Source organism: Stegostoma tigrinum, chromosome 6 (genome assembly GCF_030684315.1).
Source record: "Stegostoma tigrinum isolate sSteTig4 chromosome 6, sSteTig4.hap1, whole genome shotgun sequence".
Classification (NCBI taxonomy): domain Eukaryota; kingdom Metazoa; phylum Chordata; class Chondrichthyes; order Orectolobiformes; family Stegostomatidae; genus Stegostoma; species Stegostoma tigrinum.
Genome location: NC_081359.1, coordinates 113561090 through 113575971, shown reverse-complemented (window position 1 = coordinate 113575971; position 14882 = coordinate 113561090). Strand labels below are relative to the sequence as shown.

General features: G+C 42.2%; 1 protein-coding gene across 4 annotated transcripts in view; it reads right to left on the bottom strand.

Moving 5' to 3' along the window:
* LOC125453304 (F-box/WD repeat-containing protein 7-like) overlaps positions 1-14882 on the bottom strand; it is a 201481-nt gene that overhangs the window by 43690 nt on the left and 142909 nt on the right. For all 4 annotated transcript variants that reach the window (XM_048532682.2, XM_059646958.1, XM_048532683.2 and 1 more), the window contains 2 exons: positions 6819-6954; positions 2002-2136 (listed from right to left, as the gene is read on the bottom strand). In XM_048532682.2, coding sequence (XP_048388639.1) covers positions 2002-2136; positions 6819-6954 — 271 coding nt within the window. The remainder of the gene's footprint in view (positions 1-2001; positions 2137-6818; positions 6955-14882) is intronic.

The following is a 14882-nucleotide window of genomic DNA, read 5'->3' as shown; positions in this document are numbered from 1 at the left end:
CTGCCCATGCACGTCTAGAAAGATTTGACTTCAATGGTTCCATTTTCCAACTTTTGTCCCTGTGTCCTGGAGGCTGCAGCAATGCAATGTTTATCTAAATATATAATGTTAGAAGAATCTCTAATTCACCGCCTTTCATGCATCGCATACCAATATCCGAGCACCTTCAATTCTCCTCATAGACTTTTACCCATTAATTATAAGATTGCATCTCTATATTTTCCTAAGTTTTTGATTGTGGTCTGAAACGGAAGAGGACTGCTTTAAAACCAAGGATTGTTGAAGGATTGTCTGCATTTTTAAAAAAAGTAACCAGACCCTCATTTTAAACACAGTTTACACAGTTTTGGTTCAAACTGTGGGGAAAACAGAGTTATAGACAAACTGCAGTCAGGTGGCTTTGTACAAATGAATATCTGGCTGGTAACAAGTAGCTGACTGGTCTATAAAACAGTTATTAGATTCTGATGGGAAAAGATTACCTTGCCTGCCAATAGCTGAGTGTCTGGGCTCCAGGGACATGACCAGCTTGTGGATGAAAACTTTAGGGCAGAGCTATCAAAACTCTAGAAAGGAAGGAAGGAATATTTCTGCTTCGTCATAAAAACCTTCTCAATTCTGAAGACAGCCACATTAGTTCCTCTCATCAGTTGCTGTAACCTCTTAACTTTTAAGTAATTAGTTGGAGATCCGATCTGGCAGAAGGATCTCTCAGCAATTGTGTGGCAAGGTCCCAATGAACGGCCTTCTCCTTCCCTCTGCCCACCATTCTCATTGAATTGGGGGTGGGTGTGTGGAGGGATGTGTGTATGAGGGAGTGTTTATAAGGGGTTTGAGATTTTTAAACAATAAGAGTTGTGTTAATAGCTTATGATTGTCTACCTGTAGCTGGAATCTATATATCTGTAATAAACAGTGATTATACATCTCCACAGGTGCCTCTCAATTTTCAGAGCCCCAAGGAAAACAACCTCAGCCGATCTAGTATTTCCTCCTAACTCAGACCCTCCCGTCCAGGCAGCAGATCCTGGTAAATCTCCTGTACACTCTCTCCAGTGCAGCCACATCCTTCTTAAAATATGGTGACCAAAACTGCACACAGAATGTTACTTGTGACATAACCAGCAATTTATACAATGCCACAATAACCTCCCTGCTCTTGAATTCTATGCCCTAGCTAATAAAGATAAGTATCCCATATGCATTTTCAACTACCTTATCTACCTAACCTGATCTCTTCAGTGATCTCTGGACGTGCACATCAACATTACTTTTCAATGTTGTCCGAGGTCCCACAAAGCATACAAGGCAAGGAATTGCAGTTCGATCTCCAAGTGTATTACCTCACATTTTTCTCCTTTTGAATCCATTTGCAACTGTTCTGACCACCTGACAAGGCTGTGCATTTCCTCCTGTAGTTTATAGTTACTCTCACTGTATCAATTTTTGTGTCTCCACAAACCTTGATCATACTCCTTATATTGGTGGCATCTAGTTCTGTTCCTTCCCATGCTCAGTCCACTTGTTTAAAATTTATTTTAGTGGCCTCAATTAGATGACATTTCAACAACCTATTCTCATAATTCTTGCCTTGCAACACAGGTGCCGTTTGTACGTGATGATGATGAATCCACAAGAGGCCAAAGCTGGATAAGGGCAGAAATTTCTGATCTCTAACAAGCAGAGCGCTTTTGGGTAAGGCTCAAATGGGGCTAAGAGTGTCTGAAAAACAGAACTTCAGTTTCAGTCAGCACATTCAGCGAAGAGAGAGTTGATTGGGAAAAAAACAAATCTCTGACAATCTGATGATAGAAATAAAAAAGCATGTAAGATGCAGCTGGAAACAAACCTGGTCAGCAGTAACCCTGCCTTACTGGGACAACTTCCTCACATGCATTTTACTGTATGTACCTTCAAAATCAGAACTGTAACTTCATGCTCTGGATCATTAGCTGCTGACCAGACTGTAGAGCAAGGGTTCATTACCATTAAGACACATACCTCTTTTGGAAGGAGGGATATGAAGTCTCGTTGGAACTGAGGCTCAATGACTTGCATCATGTATTTGATCTGTGAAGTCTCGCAGCGATCAATGAGCTCATCCAACGCCAGTAGCTTCTCAGGGCCACTCCATTTCTGTGGAACAGAAAGCAAAAGATGTCTGAAACCAAGTTAAATACCAACTATATTCCTAGTCACCTACTGACAGGAATATTTATAAATCAGGCTACCAACACTTAGTTACATACCAGGAAGGTCATGGTAAAAGGCAAGTTCACACATTAATTGCACTCAAATAGGTTAGAGTCAAAGCTTTCCGGTATGTACTCTTTTCATGGGGAGAACGCGTTGATGAATTCATCCAAAAATCACGGTCTGTCAATTATGGTGCTGTTGTACTTTGTTTCACCCCAGCACTGTAGAAATCAGCAACACTTGCTAGAATAAGGGTTTGCTAGCAATCTTCTGGCACAAGGTCACTTTCCACGACATGGCCAAGTTAGCAAGTATCTCATGGAAGTGTCATGCATGGAAACAGATCCTTTGGACCAACTCATCCATGCTGATTAGGTTTCCCAAAACCAAACTTGTCTCACTTGCCAGTGCTTGGCCCATATCCCTCTAAACCTTTCCTTTTCAAGTATCTACCCAAATGCTTTTTAAATGCTCTAACCATACCTGCTTTCACCATTTCTTCTGGCAGTTTATTCCACATACAAACCACCCTCGGTGAAAAAAACTGCCCCTCATGTCCTTTTTAAATCTTCCTCTCACCTTAAAAATATGCCCCCTAGTTTTAAACTGCCGCTCCCTAGAGGGGGGAAAAAAAGGCACTTTTGCTATTCACCTTATCTACGCCCCTCTGTAAGGTCACCCCTCAATCTCATGCACTCCAGTGAAAGAAGTCCCAGCCTATTCAGCTTCGCTTTCTAATTCAAACTCTCCAGTCCCCGTAACATCTTGGTAAATCTTTTCTGAGTCTTCTCTAATTTAATAATATCCTTCCTCTAGCAGGGTGGCTAGAACTGGACACAGTACTCCAGAAGCGACCTGAGCATGACGTCGCTACTCCTATACTCAATGGTCCGAGCAATAAACCCCTTAACTACCTTGTTTACCTGTGACACAACTTACGAAGGACTGAACCCCTAGGGCTCTTTGCCCATCAATACTAGCCAGGGCTCTACCATTAACTGTGCAAGTCCTGGCCTGGTTTGTTCTACTAAAATGCAATACCCTCACATTTATCCAAATTAAACGCCATCTGCTACTCCTCAGCCCAATTGGCCTAAGTGATCAAGATTTCTTGTAATCTCAGATAATCACCTTCACTGCCTACTACACCACCAACTTGGGCACCACCTGCAAACTTACTAACTATGCCTCAAATTCTCCTCTAAATCATTCATATAAATGACAAACATCGGAGGCCACACCATTGATCCCTGCGGAACACCCTCAGATACCTCCAAACCTCCTAGCCTTTACCTGAAATCGATGCTTATTGGTGGAGAAATCAATGACCAGAGACAAAGTATCGTATCCTCCTGTCTACCTTGTCCATGCTCCTCATAATTTATACATTTCATTTCTGTCCCTTCCCAATATCCTCTACTCTAAGAGAAACAACCCGAAGTCTGTCCAATCTCTCTTCGTAACAAACTCTCCAGTTCAGGCAACATTCTGGCAAATCGCCTCTGTACCCTCTCTCATGCTGGTCAGGAAACTGTTTTAAACACTTGAAGGAAGAAGTTTAAGATGAATCAGTGACTGAAAAATCACCAGAAAACAGAACGGGAGGTACTGAAAGAGGTAAATCAGAAAGAAAACAGAGGCCGAGAAGAGACAAATGAGTAACTGATACAGCATGAGGTAGTATCCTGCAGCCTGTCCAAGCGCTTGCATTTGTATTTGCTCGTGGCCCAATTCGATTGTCTGCAAAAAGATGGTAGGGAGTCACCTTCCTGATCTCCTGTGATGTGTATCGCCAACAAAAGCAAAGTTGCTGGAAAAGCTCAGCAGGGCTGGCAGCACTGTGAATGAGAAGAGAGTTTTGGGTCAGGTGACCCTTCCTCAGATCTGAGCAAGGGTCACTAGATCCGAAACATTAACTCTTTTCTCCTTCATAGATGCTGCCAGATCTGCTGAGCTTTTCCAACAACTTTGTTTTTGTTCCTGATTTACAGCATCCACAATTCTTTTGGTTTTTAAGGGCCATAAAAGCTGGCACAGCCAGTGATGCCCATATTCTGTGAATTAATATCAAAATTGTCATTCCCTAACTGTCACTTTGTCAAAATCCAGTATCCCCACCCCACCATCCCAAACAGCACGGTGGAATATGCAGCATTCTGACAATGTTACCTAGCATGGTGACAAAACGTCTGAAAACGAACCTTCTAGCTCAGCGAGCAAACTTACATCCAGAATCTCAACCTGAGCTACAAATCTTCTCAAAACTCGCTACCATGTGCAGTAAGTGTTATATCAGAGATAATAGGAACTGCAGATGCTGGAGAATCCGAGATAACAAGGTGTAGAGCTGGATGAACACAGTAGGCCAAGCAGCATCCTAGGAGGAGGAAAGCTGATGTTTCGGGCCTTGACCCTTCTCTGATGAAGGGTCTTGGCCCGAAACATCTGCTTTCCTGCTCCTTGGATGCTGCTGAGCTTGCTGTGTTCATCCAGTTGTTCACCTTGTTATCTGGGCAATAAATGTTGCTTGGTCAGCCCTCAACCTGTGAATGAATAAAGGAAAAGAAGAGAGAACTTTCAAAAGTTGATTGGGGGTGGATATTCACCAATAAAAGGGCAGCTGGAAAGTGGAAGCCTTCAAAAATGAGGAAACAAGAGTCCACAGACCGTATGTTCTTTTAGTATCAAGGGCAAAGCTGGTAGGGAATGCTGGATGACTTGAGAAATAGAGGCTCTTGTCAGTAAAAAGAAGGAAGCATATGTCAGGCATGGACAGCAGGGATCAAGTGAGGTCAGCAGCAATATACGGAAGAGGGAAATCAGGAGGGCAGAAAGGGGACATGAGATAGCTTTGGCAGATGGGGTTAGGACAGAAGAATAACTAGGGAGAGAATAGGGCCCAATAAAGATCAGCAAAGCTGCCTATACATGGAAACGCAGGAAATGTGCAAGATACTAAATGAATATTTTGCATCAGTGCTTACTGTGGAGAAGGATATGGAAGTTAGAGAACTCAGGAAACAAACAGTTATATCTTGAATAGTGTCCATATTACAGAAATGATGGTAATGGATGTCTTAAGTCAGAAATCACATGACACTAGGTTATAGTTCATCAGGTTTATCTGAAATCACAAGCTTTGAGTGCTCCTCCTTTGTCAGGTTTTAAAACGTATAAGGATGGATAAATCCCTGGGACCTGATCAGATGTATCCTCGAGCTTTGTGGGAAGTTAGTGAAATGATTGCTGGGTTCCTTGATAAGATATTTGTACCATCGACAGCCACAGGGCTGGTGTCAGAAAACTGGAGGTTGGCTAACCTGGTGCTAATAAAGAAAGGTGATAAGAAAAAGCCAACGAACTATAGACTGGTGAGCCTGACATCAGTAGTGAGCAAGTTGTTGGAGGGCATCCTGAGAGACGGGGATTATATATATTTGGAACAGCAAAGACTGATTTAGGGACAGTCAACATGATTGTGTGTTTGGGAAATCGTGTCTCACTAACTTAATCAAGTTTTTCAAAGGAGTGACAAATAAGATTGATGAAGTCATAGAATAAGGATATAAGGTGATTTTGAAAGGTGGAAAGTGAGGGGCCAGGTAGCACAGTAATGCTATACCCACATAGGTTAGGTATGAAATGCGCATACTTGTGAAGAAATGAAAATCAAAATAGGAGATGTTTTTAGAAAAATAACCTTACCCAAGCTTCACCACTTTTATTAGTGACTGCAAAGTTTACAAGTTCTTCAACCTTATGGGGTGCTGGAGAGTATATAATGTATACATCACTTTTTTGACTTTGGTTCAAACCAAAGTCACTGAGACTCCAGACCCACAACGTGAGTGACTCTGAACTCCATCTGGACAATTAGGAGTGCACTATAAAATTTGGCCTAGCCAACAGTATTCATATCTTATCAATAAGGAAAAAGTGTGTAAACGTTTGGTTTGTGACAATTTGAAAGCTCAAATACAAACCATGGAACCAATTTGCTTACAATTTTCTATCACTTCAGCAGAGGTCATAAGAGAAACTGAGAAAACAACCCTGACAACTGGGTCAAGTGTGAACAAGTCAAATGAGACAATCGCCACTTCTACCTCCCTCTTGTTCAAGGACCAGGTCTGGACAGACAGCAAATTAATTTATGGGTGACAGTCAATATGGCATAGCCCTTAAAACTCTTCAAACCAACACAGTTAGAGATTCAACGGACCATAAGACCATAAAATATAGGAGCAGAAATTAGGCCATTCAGTTCATCGAGTCTTCTCCATCATTCAATCATGGCTGACGAGTTCCTCAATCCCATTATCCTGCTTTCTCCCTGTAACCCTTGATCCCCTTGACGATCAAAAATCTGTCCCCATCTTAAATATACTTGTTATATTGCTGCTATACTGCTTTAAGATAGGAAAGCAAGTCTGTAAGTGCTTAGAGGGCCAATTTACATCAAATTCACTTGCATCTGGACAAAAATCAGATCCTCCCACCTCTGCTTACCCACTCCCTGCTTCCACAGACCATCCCAATAATAACTGTTAGCTAACCAGGGGACAGGTGCATGTATCTTCGGCCCAGCCTGGTTCAAACCTGGTTCTTTTCAATGTACCTACCTGGAATATGCTAAGCCACTCCTGAAGATCAGATGGTGGTGCTACTGACGTAATGCGCTTCCGATGCTGACCTGGGATGTTGCCATTCCGTAGATCTCCAAACGTTGTGGCAGTATTTATGCAGGGTGATAAAGAGCTGTGGAAAAAAGATAAAGAGACTTTGACTATTTTTCATGGTTACACCCTGACTGAGTTGAACAAGTTCAAAATTTTGGGACATACCATGGAATTTTTGTTTTGTTTGAAGAAGTGACTAAGATAGTGAACATAGGAATGTCTATGGACGTTGCTTGCATGGATTTCAAGACAGCATTTGATAAAGCCATACATAAAATGTAGAACATTCACTAAAACTCAGAAGCAGGACTGTGTATCATCTACAAGACACAGCAGAAATTCACCAAGCATCCCTCGACAGCATCTTCGAAACCAAGTAATTCAAGAATGCAGCTTATCACTACCTTCTCAAGGGCAATGAGGGAGATGTAATAAATGCAGAGCCAGCCAGTGCAACCCACATCCCATGATGATTTATTTTAAAATGTCAAGATAATTTCCTGGAAGAATACATCATGGCATCAACCAGGAAGAAGGGATCTTAAATCTTAATAAAAACCAAAAAAAAAAACTTGATGCTGTAAATCAGGAACAAAAACAAAAGTTGCTGGAAAAGCTCAGCAGTTCTGGCAGCATCTGTGAAGGAATAAACAAAGTTAACCTTTCAAATTCAGTGACCCTTCTTCAGAACTGACGGTGGTTGGGAAAACGTCAGTTTACATGCTGAAAAAAAGGTGGGGGGGATGGGTTAGGGAGTAAGTGGTAGGATAGAGCCAAAATTGGATTTTAAATGTTGTTTCGTGAAATCGAACAGAATTAATAAAATATTCTCACAGTAAGGAATCCTCTGGGAAAGAGTAACCATTTAAATCAAGAGTGGTGTACAAATGTTTGAAAGTGAAGTAGTAAAATTTTTTTAAAAAATTACATACAAGGGAAGTTGACTCAGGCACATTGGGAAATTGCAACTGGGGAAAGGTAATAAATGCTGAACCAGCCAGTGCAGCTCACATCCCAGGAATGATTTTTAAAATCACCCAGGGAGAAAGATTTTAGATCTTAAAATTGTGAAATGGAACAGGTTTAATTAATAATGTCACAGTAAGAAATCTTCAGGAAAGAGTCCAGTTCTGGTCGCCCTATTATAGGAAAGATGTGGATGCTTTGGAGAGGGTTCAGAGGAGGTTTACCAGGATGCTGCCTGGACTGGAGGGCTTATCTTATGAAGAGAGGTTGACTGAGCTCGGACTTTTTTCATTGGAGAAAAGGAAGAGGAGAGGGGACCTAATTGAGGTATACAAGATAATGAGAGGCATAGATAGAGTTGATAGCCAGAGACTATTTCCCAGGGCAGAAATGGCTAACACGAGGGGTCATAGTTTTAAGCTGGTTGGAGGAAAGTATAGAGGGGATGTCAGAGGCGGGTTCTTTACACAGAGAGTTGTAAGAGCATGGAATGCGTTGCCAGCAGCAGTTGTGGAAGCAAGGTCATCGGGGACATTTAAGAGATTGCTGGACATACATATGGTCACAGAAATTTGAGGGTGCATACATGAGGAGCGATGGTTGGCACAACATTGTGGGCTGAAGGGCCTGTTCTGTGCTGTACTGTTCTATGTTCTATGTTCTATAATGGACTTAACTCAAGTAAAAGCCAACAGAATCAAGGGGAAATTACTGACATGGCTGGGAAATTGATTAGTTGCAGTCAACAGAAAGTAGGGATAATAGCAAGATGTGACCAGTTGTGACCCACAAGGATCTGTGCTTAGGACTCAATTATTCACATTATTTATGAATGGCTTGGATAATGGCAACAGAAAGTTGTATATCTATTTTATTTTAATTCATTCATGGGATGCGGGCATCACTGGCTGGATGCATTTATTGCTCTCTGCTGTACCATTTTTACAGGCATTAGTTATTTCTTTATTGCCCATCCAAAATGATGTTATTATTTTGTGGCCTATAGACTACGCCTATCAGTGACATTTTCTTCTTAGAATTTCTAATTTCCACCGAAATGGATTCTGCCTTATTCTCCTTAGAACCTATATCATCTCTCACTACTGCCCTGATGTTGTCCTTAAATATCAGAACACCACCACCTCCCTAACCTTCCTGCCTGTCCTTTCAAATAGTCGGACACCCCTGGATATTTAATTCCCAGTTGTGACCATCCTGCAACCATATCCCTGTAATGGTTACTAAATCATACTTGTTCGTGATGACTTGCACCGTTAATTCATCTACCTTGTTTCAAATGCTATGAGTATTTAGGTAAAGTGCCTTAATATTGGTTTTTATACGTTCTTTCTGAATTTTAACGTCTCCATTAATATCAGCTTCTGAATGCTCCTTCCTCTTAACTCCCTTCAGAGTCCTCAATGTAGTTAAACCCTCCACGTAAGAGTTAGCCTGTTTCCTTTTCCATTTACCATATTTCCTCTCGTGTTCCCCTTCCCTTCCTCCCATTTCACTAGTTTAAAACTGACGCCAGTGCCTCACGAAATGGATCCCCACTTTCCGAGTTTCATTACTCAGAGTGGTCGGGGCGTGGAATTGGCTTCATTATGGGCATTTAAGTGGCTTTTAGTTAGGCGTGTGGATGATAGTATAAGGTAGGGGTGGAGGTTAGATAGACTTTAGGATTAGGGCTAAAGTTCGGCACAACATCGTGGGCCGAAGGGCTTCTACTGTGCTGTGCTGTACTGTTCTATGTTCTTCCCATACCACTCCTTTCGTCACATGTTAACTTCCCTAAGTTTCTTATCCTTATGCTGATGTGCACGTGGTTTGGGTGATAATCCAGAGATTGCAACAGTTGAGGACCTCAGTCTTAATGCTTGATAATCCCAAACAGGTCCTCCTTCCTTGCCTTGCCTCTGTCTGTCCCAATGTGGACCGCAACAATTGGATCCTTGCCCTCCCACTCCAAAATCCTTTCAAGTCAGTCAGAGATGTCCCTCACCCTGGCACCATACAGGACTCTCAATCTTGCTTGCAAAAGATGCTATCAATCGCCCTAACTATAGAGTCCCCTACAAAAACCACTTGTCTTTTTGCTCCCACCTCTTGAACGGCCTCCTGTACCACGGTGCAGTGGTCAGCTGGCTCATCCTCCCATAGCCCTTTTCCTCATCCTCACATGAAGCAAATGTCATGCCTGAGGCTTCCCTGTTCCTGAATTCAGGAACTCCCTACCTGCCTCACTTGTAAGCCGGCTGTTCCTCATCACTGATATAACAAGGTGTAGAGTCGGATGAACACAGCAGGCCAAGCACCAGAGGAGCAAGAAAGCTGATGTTTTGGGCCTGTACCCTTCTTTTCTGAAGAAGGGTCAAGGCCCGAAATGTCAGCTTTGCTGCTCCTCTGATGCTGTTTGGCCTGCTGTGTACATCCAGGTCTACAGCTAGCTATCTCAGATTCTCCGGCATCTTCAGTTCCTACTGTTTCCGTTCCTGATTACTGACTGAATTTGAAGTATTTAATCTACCAAGTTTGACTGCCTCCTGAAACAAAGCATCCAAGTACTTTTCCCCCCTTCCAGATGTGTCACAGTGTTTGAAACTCAGATTCCAGCTCATCAACTGTGAGCCAAAGTTTTTCCAGCAACCAACACTTGCTGCAGAAGTTGTCACAACAGCTGGCAGTGGGATCAACTTGGACTGAGAAGAGATGATCAAAGCACTTTCTAGATGACATGAAGTTAAATATAGATGTCCAAACAGACTTGAGGATTCAGTTGCACAGATCTTTAAAATGCCATAAAGAAGTGAAGAAAATAATCAAAGGCTAATGGAAAACTGACCTTTATATCAAAGGGGACTGAAGTATAAGGATGCAGAAGTTATGCTGCAGTTATACAAAACAATAGTGAGGGCCCACTTTAAGGGCTGAGAGCAGATCTGGGCTCCACGCCTTAGGAAGGATATAGTGGCCTTGGTAGGGAGTGCAACATAGGTTTACAAGAATGATACCTGGACTTTAGGAAGTAAATTTATGAGGAGAGATTTTACAAATTAGACTTGGTTTCTCTAGAATTTTGAACATTAAGGGGCAATCTGATCGAAGTTTGGAAGATATCAACAGGAAAAGACATTAGATTAAGGTAAACTACTGCCACCGGTTTGAGAATCTAAACTAGAGAACACAAACTGAAAATTAGGGCCAGATCTTTCAGGAGATATTAGGAAGCACTTCTACACACTAAGAACATAGAATATTGAACAGTACAGCACAGTACAGGCCCTTTGGCTCATGATGTTGTGCTAAACTTTTACCCTAAGGTCTAAGGTCTATCTAACCTCCACCCCTCCCTTATACTATCATCCATATGATCAGCCATGATCGTAATGAATGATGGTGCTGGCTTGAAGGGCCAAATGGCCTACTTCTGCACCTATTTTCTATGCCTATCTAATAGTTGCTTAAATGCCCCTAATGAGGCTGTCCCCACTACCCTCTCCGGCAATGCATTCTATGGCCCTACCCCTCTCTGAATAAACACTAAGGGTGGTGCATGCACGATCAGTTAGTTTTAAATCAGAGACAGAAAAATTTAGTTAAAGGTATTATGGGATATGGACCAAAGGCATGTTATTGATGTTTGGCTAACGATCAGCCATGATCTCACTGAACGAGAGAGATTGAATTGTTTAGTTCCTATGTTGCTAGGTTGGTTTTATCTCTATGAAGGATTGGCAGCACTTCACATCTGGTAATAACTATTTTATTGATGAGGTCACAGGAGTGGATTGCTATCCTGTCAGGTTTTAAAGTCTTCGCTAAGATCACATTGGGAGGCATGGCGCAATGATCTGTTGTACATTAGAAGAAATATATTTTTGAACAAAGTCCGAAACCACAAATTTGGTGACAGCTTTATTACAATTCTCAATCAAATACTCACCTCAATGATTACTAGCTCCCTACTTTTTTGCAACCAATTCACACTCAGTCTTGGGTATTCCTTTAGACAATCTCAAACCCCCTCCAATCTTGAAGCGGACATTGAAATGGGTAAATTCAATTGGGCCAAGGGGATTAACATTTACTGGAACAAGTTTATCCAGGAGCTATCATTCAAGTAATACAACCAACATAAGCAAAAAATGACCTGAAAAGTTATCTATTGTTAAATGAATCCAAAAATGATATTTTTGGACTGTTTTTGTAGAGATCTTTTGATTTTAAGGCTTTGATGAGAGTTTGAAACCAAGTTCGGTTAGTATCCACTCATTACTGGATTGCTGCACCAGATTGTCATTAATATGCAGTTCACATTTCCTAGTTCTTAATTTCATAAAAAATAGAAAGGACACCATCTGATGTGAGGCTGTGGCATCTTCCTTTACATTTAATTGCATATGCAAGAGCTGTGGATCAGCAGCAAACATGTCAGCAATCATTAGCTGCACTCTCACATTACCTGCTGTTCAGACGCAACCTGAAGATGATGTGTGTGTGGGGGCACCGGCAGCAAGCCCAGCATTTGTGCCTTAGCCATAATGACCCTTGAACAGAGTGACTTGCTAGTGGGCTGCAATCAATTAAGGGCCAGCTGAACAGCAAAGGACCATTTCCTTCTGTACAACAACTGACAAGATCCAGAATATTTGTGCATGAGGCTCAGGTTACCATGAAGGATTCTTCTTCTCAAGGTCTCTCTTCCCTGAGGCATGGCAGCTCTTAGGTTAATCTACCACCAATCATCTCTGTAATGAGAGCTGCCCTATGATCTGGTAGGACTAGTGACTTGACAAGTTTTCACTTCTAAACCAAAAATTGCAGAATCTGAAAATCAGAAACAAAAACAGAAATTGCTGGAGAAAAATCAGCAGATCTGGCAGCATCTTTGGAGAGAAATCGGAGTTAAAGTTTTGGTCCAGTAACCATTCTTCACAACAGAGATAGTAAGAACTGCAGATGCTGGATTCCTGACCCGAAACGTCAACTTTCCTACTCCTCTGATGCTGCCTGGCCTGCTGTGCTCCTCCGACTCCACAATGTGTTATCCCTTCTTCAGGACAGTTCTGTTTTTGTTTAAGTTCTCAGTACCATTGGTTAGCTCTTCAGATAATAAAGCCAATTTTCCCCAACAATTTGGGCACTGTGGTTGTTGGCTTGCTGACCGAGCTGGCTGGTTATTGTACTGACGTTGTCACCATGCTAGATAACATCAGTATGATTTCCGATGAAGCAATGTTGTTCTATTCCGTTTGGTATTTATGTGATCCAGTCTGTTAAGTTGGGTTGTCTCATTCCTGGTTCTGTTCTGCATGGGGTTCTATATGGGGTCCAATTCCACATGTTTGTTAATTGCATTACGAGTTGAACTCAGCAGAAAAGCACTAAATAAGCTCAGCAAAAACAAGAACATCATCATACCAGTGGACAAAGGGTACATGAACGTCATTACAAACAAACCAGGCTACGTTAAGCAAGCACAGGCATTACTTGCAGATACATCTACTTACCAACAGCAGGTAATTGACCCAACATCACAGCTAGGTAAGAGGGACAAAAACAAAGTTGCAGGAAAAGCTCAGCAAGTCTGGCAGCATGTGAGCAAAAAAACCTCAGAAGGGTCACTGGACCTGAAAGGTTAACTGTTTTTTCTTCACAGATGCTGCCAGACCTGCGGAGCTTCTCTAGCAACTTTGTTTTTGTTCCCGATTTACAGCATCTGTAGTTCTTTCAGTTTTTGCTAGGTAATAAGATCACCCAGACACTGAACAGACTAAATGATGCAGGGCAGATAACGAAGGTGGACTGCACGAGAATGAAACCAGAAGACAGTGACACACGCCACTTCTACAAATTTCCTGAAGTACATAAACTAGACATCCACCTCAGATCCATTGTTTCTTTTCTTTCTTTATTCATTACAGGATGAGGGCACCACTGGCCAAGCAGCATTTATTGACCATCCCTAATTGCCCAGACAGTAGTTAACAATCAACCACGTTGCTGTGGGTCTGGGGTCACATGTAAGGCCAGATAAGGCAAGGATGGCAGTTTCTTTCCCTAATGGACATTCGTGAACCAGATGGGTTTTTCTGACAATCAACAATGGGTTCATGGTCATCATTAGATTGTTAATTTCAGATATTTATTGAATTCAAATTCCACCATCTGCTATGGCGGGATTCGAACCTGGGTCCCCAGAACATTGTATCACTGATAATGCGAACTGCAGATGCTGGAGAATCCAAGATAATGAAATGTGAGGCTGGATGAACACAGCAGGCCCAGCAGCATCTCAGGAGCTCCTGAGATGCTGCTGGGCCTGCTGTGTTCATGCAGCCTCACATTTCATTATCCCCAGAACATTGTCTGGGTCTCTGGGTTAATAGTCCAGCAATAATACCACGGGGCCATTGCACCCCACCCCAACCTTTCCCTGCCAGGAACACCTTCATACAAACTCAGAAACTGGTCAAAGACCTACAACAGAGTTTGAGACATCTAGTTGACCCCATTCCTTCCACTCAAGCCCAGGTTTCCTTGATACCCTCAAGAACATAAAAATCAGCGACGACGAAATTATGGTTACTAGTGGTGTACCGCAAGGGTCGGTGTTGGGTCCACTGCTGTTTGTCATTTTTATAAATGACCTGGATGAGGGCGTAGAAGGATGGGTTAATAAATTTGCAGACAACACTAAGGTCGGTGGAGTTATGGATAGTGACGAAGGATGCTGTAGGTTGCAGAGAGACATAGATAAGCTGCAGAGCTGGGCTGACAGGTGGCAAATGGAGTTTAATGCAAACAAGTGTGAGGTGATGCACTTTGGTAGGAGTAATCGGAAGGCAAAGTACAGGGCTAATGGTAAGATTCTTAGCAGTTTAGTTGAGCAGAGAGATCTCGGTGTCCATGTACACAGATCCTTGAAAGTTGCCACCCAGGTTGACAGGGCTGTTAAGAAGGCATACAGTGTTTTAGCTTTTATTAATAGAAGAATCGAGTTCCAGAGCCAAGAGGTTATGCTACATCTGTACAAAA